Here is a 7,435-nt window from a genome sequence, read left to right as displayed (position 1 = left end):
ACCCCAACCCCCCCCCCCACAATATACAAGAGTAAGACTTCATTTTAAGCTATTATATATAATCACCTCTTTGTACACTACACAAACACATGCAAACCAGGACAAAAATATTTTTTGAAATCAAATTAATGAATGTTTTAGGGGTTTGCTTTTTAGAATATAAATTGGTATTGTTCTGGTTCTGAGATGGCAAAACCCCTTGCTGAAAGGAGTACTTCTGGGGTCAATGGGAGGGACTTTTGGTTGCAAAGGTCAGGGGTTAGGGAGCCAGACTTCCAGTCACAAGATGGCAACCAGGGGCAGGGCACCTGTCAAGGGGCAGGGATACCCATGTGGCCCTCAACAGCTTGCCCAAATTCAGTAAGCGGCCCTCCGCCCGAAATAATTGCCCACCCCTGGTTTATGTCATAACAGCTGTATGTTCCAGCACAGATGCCTCACCCAACTGCTCCTGCTCTCACACTGTAAATCCAGCATTGGTGAGCTCACTCTACAGTCATCCCTGGTGATTGCTCTGAAACTTGCCAAGGGCCAGGGTCCTGTGAGCAGTTACTGAAGAACTATCTGAGTGGCTTCACATATGAATTTCTGCGCTCAGAGCGCAAGTAGGAGCAGTTGGGTATAGCTAGATATAGTGCTTCCACAATACAGACATACTCTCAGTTCCTTGTTTAGTTACCAAGTCTTTAATCATCACTCAGATTTTAGATGTGGATTTTATATAGACTCTACCAAGGGGTATCCTATATCCATAACAAATGGGTACATTAAAAATTGCTCGTGAGCAATAAATGTTTAATCTAAAAGTGTTCAATCTATAAATATTGTTTACATAAAGAAGGGTCCGCCTTCTCTGTTGTTTATTTTAAATTTAAAAAAAATGAGGGTTACAACAAAGAAACATTCTTTTTGGTTGATTCCAAATAAAAAATGAATTGCTCAGGCGCTACCAACAAGAACTATACATTGTTACCTTTAAAAGCAATAAGTCTTCCAAGTGAGAAAAAAAATAGAAGTTAATAAAATAATAACTAAGGTATAGGCACTTGAATGAAAGGAGATTATGAATGATCTCTTTATAATGTTCACATGTTAGTTTCCAGGCAAAAATGTCAACAGCCTTTCTTAATGGATGATAATTATAAGAACCCACAGTCTAAATGGCTGACCATGATACATGTCAATGTTTTCAACACTCATGTGAAACAAGGATGCCCGTGCAGCCTCAGGCCATAAATAAGTTTATTCTAGGGATTCATTTGTTAGTTCTCATTATTAATATTGGTTGTTTAATCCTAATTTAAAATACTTACATATTATTGACATAGTTGTCTATACCTTAATTTATAATTTAGGTGTAAAGCTCTAAATGATTATTCATGTTTTAACTGATAAATTTAGCCTGACTTCTATTGAAGTCCATTAACTGACTTCAATAAATTTACATCAGAAATGAATTTGGACTGTGGTATTTAATTAGAAAAGAGGCTTTTTATAGATAGGAATCATTATTTCAATTTTTTTTTTTAAACAGATGACAAAAATAAACTGGATGTGGATATGGACTGGTCTGATATATTCAAACAGCATACCCACACTTTTTCAAAAACGAATCCTTTCTGGAATGAACTTTCAGATTCCAACCCATTTGTATCTGACTTAGCTGAGTCAAGTAGCAGTGAGAAGAAAAATAAACACATTTCTATCTTAAAGGAAGACCCCTATTTGTTCTCTCGAGATTCAAGCAATCGGGATTCTTTTGCTTCATCAGGTGACGAGTTAAATATAGATTTTCTTCTACAAAGAACTTCAGCAAGGAGATCGGGGAAATCTAAGAGTATTTCAGACTTTTTGGACATTGTTGATGCCAAAAAATTTGATCCTCCTAAAACAGAACCCTCTGGCCAGATTTTAGCTTTGGATAAGCAGTGGCTTCAGAATAATCGTGATGCCTACAAGATGGCTTGGTTAAGTCACCGACAGCTGGCCCGGTCATGTGTTAATTTAGATGTGATGAGTCATAGTCTAGGATGGGCACAAACACAAGCTACAGATACTCATATAGTCTGTAAGATGAATCATGAAGGGGGTTCAGTGCAACTGCCAAACTCTGATATCACTATTCACATCCCAAAGGGTCATGTATTATCTGGGGACTTCCAAGAGATTGGTTTAAGGGCTATTCTTAGTCCTCCTGCATCACTGAATCATGAACTTTCAAACACTGTGAGTCCACTGTTAGAACTTACATTAAGTAACCTCAACACAATGGAAGCCATTTTACTTGAAATGAAAATTGCAGCCAAAGTGAAGAATGATCCTTTCAGTCAAGTGATGACTGAAATTGTGTGTTTTTACAGTCCCAATAAAGAAGGACCTTTTGAAAAAATAGACAACTGCTACATTTATGAAGACACAATACAAGTGAAGCTGAGAAATCTAAATCATGTGATGTACATGGTGATTGCAGTACAAACAAACAAAATTCAGTCTTCGGCGGGAACCATTTGGAATTATATCCACAGAACTGTCTCGGTTGGACTTTATGGGCCCAAACATATTCATCCTTCTTTCACTGCTGTTTTTACAGTTTTTGGTCATAACTATATTCCAGAAAAACTCACCATTTTTGACATTCAAAAGGGTGGGAAGACCATGCCTCCAGTTGTGTTTCAGCTGTGGGGAAAAAATACATTTTTACTTGATAAGCCACAAGATCTGAATATTTCTTTGACATCCTGTGATCCTGATTTTGAAGTGAAGGTGCAAAATCAAAGCAAAGGAATTAAAGAAGAACAGTTGAAAGCAGGTACAATGGTCCACAGACAATTTCTGTTTTCTGTCCTGGAAATGAAGGAAATATATGCATTTGTTTTCCTTGTTCAGATTAAAATTCCAGACAATACACTAGTGACTGAGTTCCATGTTAGCACTCCTGATCCAGCTCCAAAGTTACCTGGGGTGACCAGTAAGCCAAAGCGGATACAGAAACGTAAAGAGATCAAATCTGCTCCTTTCCTATTCATGTCAACAGTTAAATATCCAAAGTTTCAAGATAAGACTTTGAATATTACCAGCTATGGAGTGACCTTGAAAACGGTTTTACGTCAAAATAAGGTTGACTACTTACTAGAGTATTTTAAAGGGGACACAATTGCACTTCTTGGTGAAGACAGAGTAAAAGCCATGGGGCAGACTAAAATAAAAGAATGGTATGTGGGTGTTCTTAGAAAGAAGATTGGTCTTGTGCATTGCAAAAACATCAAGGTAATTCTGAAGGAACAAGCTATTGACATTACTGAAAGTGTTCTGGCAACCAGGAATCTTCTTGAGCAAATTGCACTGCCTTTTAAGAAACTGACCTACATCTATTCATTAGTCCTATCTACAGTATCAGAGAGAGTTTATAACTGGAGAGCCTTGGCTGATGTACTAGGATATTCACATGTGTCACTGGATGATTTCAATGAGGTACAAGCAGACAAAGAGTCAGAAAGAGTCGCTTACGTGGTGAAGAAATTGAAGGAAGACTGCCATTCAAACAGAAGCAAAAGACAATTCCTTTATGAGCTCGTTATTGTAAGTACTGTTCAATCAAACTCAGTTACTGGTATTTTGTATCAAAGATAAATTAGCACTGTTCAAGAACATTATTTTAAAGTACTTAAATGACCCTCATAAGAATTTTATATTTGTATTTTTAAATATTCATACTTACTAAAATAGTATTCATCTGAAAAAATGTAAACAGATACTGCACATAAATTAAAATAATATTTTTTTTATTTGAACCAAAGAAACTTATGTTACTTGATTCAGCCCACAGAAATTCAAATTTGGAAGAATTCAGGAGTTTTGCTTCTAGGCCATGTTTTTTATGGCAACCCCCCCCCTTAAAAGTAACAGAGGCTGCTTGCAGACGTTAAAAGAAAAAAGTGCTTTACTGGAAGAAGCAGTGAGTTACTTCAACCTCGCTCTGCAGCATCTGTATAGATTGGGGGCTTCAGAGGGGCTTTTTGGTGTTTTTATCTAAAGCTGAGCCAATCAGCTATTAGACAAAAGCACCAAAAAAGCCCCGTTAAAGCACCCAATCTATACAGATGTCAGGCAAGCTAGGTCCAACTAAGGTACTGCCTCTTCTAGGCATGCATGGGGCTCAGCATTGGAGTGCATGGAGTTTAAAGTAAAGCGCCATTATTTGTTGGGTTTTTTTAACATCTGCAAGCAGCCAGAGTTTTTTTGCCACAGAGAAGATGGCATACATATAAAAGTAATTTTCAAGGAACAAGCTATTGACATTACTGAGGATAAAAACTGCTTAACTTGCAACTTTTTATTACCAATCTCTATCATAGATGTAAACTAGTTACCTAGCAGTGACAATTTTACAATTTCAAACTTTATAAACTCGTTACAAACTTCCTTTACCACAATCTAGGTGCTTAACATGAATTTATATTTTTAAAGATAGGAAAGCCTAGACCATCTATTGAAGGCAAGATTTTCTATGTAAAGCTGCACATGCCCATCGTCTTTATAATACATGATGTTCCTTCCTAAGGAAATGCAAATAAATCATTCCAAGTTTTCTTAGAAGTTGAAATTTTCATGGGCGGTATTTCCAAGTTGATGAACAAGTTCCAAACAACTTTATCCAATCAAAATGTCTTCAATTCAGGAAGTGCTGTCCTTAAACTTGTCATGTGAGAAGCTTGAATTAAGTCTCTGCGATCCTCATGTAACTTACTGCTATAAATGTATGTGCCTGTGTCTGGGTCTGTTTGCAGCCCATGGCCATAGGTGGTGGAAGGCCAGGAGTAATGGGGCTTAGTCCCCCCCAAACTAATTTCACAGCCGCCAGCAACAGTGCCACTGCCATGCCCCAACACTGCAGCGCCATGCCCAGTGCCCCTGCTGTGCGCTCCACCGCCAGGCCCCTGCAATGTCCCTGTGGGAGGGAGAGGCAGAGGTCAGGCAGGCACGCCCCACACTGCCCAACCTTCCCAAATAATATTTTCTCCCACCACTTATGCCATGGGCTGCCAGTAGGGTGGCCATCATAGAGGACATTCTGGTTTTCTGCTACTCTGTCCTCTATTGATATGAAACCCAATGCCTTTAATGTCCTTCGAGAGAAATATAGAGGACATAAAGGCCTCCGGTTTAGTATGAATAGAAGACAGAGGACAACTGGACTGTCTTCTATGATGGCCACCCTAGCTACCAGTTGGAAAGCCCTGCTGCAGAGAATTGTCTCTTTTTTACAAGGCCTTTTATCCACTCCCTTGTTGCAGACGTGCCTACATTTAGTCTTACTATAGCCCATTCCCTTTTAAATGCCTGTGTTTAAAAGCAAATCATACACATGCTGACAACACCCAGACATATCAACTACAATAGTCTACTTGCAAACTGTTTTAGAGTCGCATAAAATGAGTGAGTCTTGAATTCAGTTATACTGCTTTTTATTAAAAACAATAAAGGTAAACTAAAGAACCTTTCAAGTGGAGACAGGATTCTGTAGATCTCATTACAATACAGGGAAAATGTAGAGGTGCCAGGATAATATATTAGAGGATTAACAAGACATCCTGTCTGTAAAGGGTGCACAACTTCCAGCTATGAAATGCAGATCTGGCTTACACTGACTTTATAGAAGTCATAGATACTAATATAATATAATCTGTGCCACTTATAGAAAAGCCTTTCTGAAGTTTAAAATTAAATTATCACCATGGCCTTGAGAGACATATTTCAGTGCTGCCCAAGAAAGCATATTTTAAAAATCCATTTATAGCTTGAACAATTTCTTGGATGCACAGCCAAAAAGTATGTTGGTCAGGCACACTGGGCCAAACTTAGCTTTCCATTGCATTGACTTCCAAGGTGTTTACTCTGGAATGGCACCAGTTAGAGTCTGTATTAAATTTATTGTGAAGGACTTAGGAACTTCAGACAAAATGTGTCATATTAGGCAAAGAGAACCCAAAAAACATGGCAGAATTATCAGTTTTGTTATGTACAGAAAGAGAGCAGTCAGATGTGGGTCGACCACCAGCTCCTTATGAAATAGTATTTTGCAGTAGCTGTCACTACAGCTATACATAAAATTATTTAATAGACAAGACATGAGGGGGCACTGATATGATCCTTTTTTCTAATAATATTTGGATTCACTGTCCTGAATGCCCTGTGTAAAGTGGGAGGGAATGCTACTACAGCCGGAGAATAATGTAGCTATTATGGAACAGATATGATGATTCTGAAAGTTATGGATGATGTGGTGGTAGGAGAAAAAAGGAGGATTCTGTGTCTAGATGCAAAAAGGAAGTCTTTTTCTAATGTCTTTCTTCTGGGTATTCAGGCCATTTACATGCAACTTGAGAAGGCCCCTTCTCTATCTCATTCAGTAAGAAACATCAAAATGTATTTATAGAGGCAGGAATATTAAGTTCCTTGTGGAGCAAGCAAGTTTCCTAATGGAGTTTTATTTAGTAATAGGAAGTCCAGTCTCGAAATTTTTACTTAGGCTATACTCCCAATGACTTTCGTAGAAATAAGGACATACAGACAAGAAGCATCATTGGTCTGAATCAAATCTATAACTATTAACAAGCAACCTTTAGAGGCCAGATTTCATTACATCCATCAGCTATCTAAGTGGACTTAGGTACCTAACTGCAATTCTATTTCTGTTCAAGTCCCTGCAAAATCATCAATGCATCTACTCTTGTATCACATCATTGTCAGATGTGTCACAAAAAAGACTGTCACAAAAAAAGTACAGAGGAGGAGGAGAACCCACCAACCTTTTTTCCATTAAGTATTTTACAGGGACTCAAGTCAGGTAGAGTAGGATTGCATTTAGGCACAAAAATCAACTTATGTTCCTAATAGGTGGAATAGAATCTGGCCCTAAATGGATTAATTGAGCACATAAACACGTTCTACAAATTATGGCCCTACAAATGACATCACAGTAGACAAGAGGAGGCTGACTCCAATTTCCTCCAAAGGCCACCCTTTGAAGAAGGGCAATTTTAGCTTGTGGTCTGGGTTCCTTAAGAGCCCTACTGTTAAAACGTGCTTACTGGTTGCAAAGAGTCTGTATAACCTGTATCTGATCAGTATTGATCACTTTGGAGGCTGCATTGGTCCTACTCACAACAATGGGGTGGTTGCTGGTATCTGGTGCTGCCACCATTCTCATATTCAAGGAGGACCTACCATCACTATCTCCCTGTGCCCTGATATGTGCTAATGACAAACTAACTACCATATTTACTTGCATACCAAACACACCTTTCCCTAAAAAAAAAAAACTAGCTTCCCAAAATTGGGTTGCACCTCTTTAGCAGGGAAGCTGATTTTCTACCCAGAATAGAAGCACGGAGAAATTTGTTTTCCTACCTCCAGCATTTACACAGAGGGAGAA

The 7,435-nt window shown here is 38.4% G+C and overlaps 1 protein-coding gene across 3 annotated transcripts in view; it reads left to right on the top strand.

Annotated features, from left to right (window-relative positions):
• MACC1 (MACC1, MET transcriptional regulator) overlaps positions 1 to 7,435 on the top strand; it is a 57,455-nt gene that overhangs the window by 32,374 nt on the left and 17,646 nt on the right. For all 3 annotated transcript variants that reach the window (XM_025198224.1, XM_025198222.1, XM_025198223.1), the window contains exon 3: positions 1,535 to 3,579. In XM_025198224.1, the coding sequence (XP_025054009.1) occupies positions 1,535 to 3,579 (2,045 nt within the window). The remainder of the gene's footprint in view (positions 1 to 1,534; positions 3,580 to 7,435) is intronic.

This window comes from Alligator sinensis, unplaced genomic scaffold (genome assembly GCF_000455745.1).
Source record: "Alligator sinensis unplaced genomic scaffold, ASM45574v1 scaffold123_2, whole genome shotgun sequence".
Classification (NCBI taxonomy): Eukaryota; Metazoa; Chordata; order Crocodylia; family Alligatoridae; genus Alligator; species Alligator sinensis.
The sequence above is the reverse complement of the archived record's forward strand: the minus strand, read 5'-3'. Positions and strand labels throughout refer to the sequence as shown.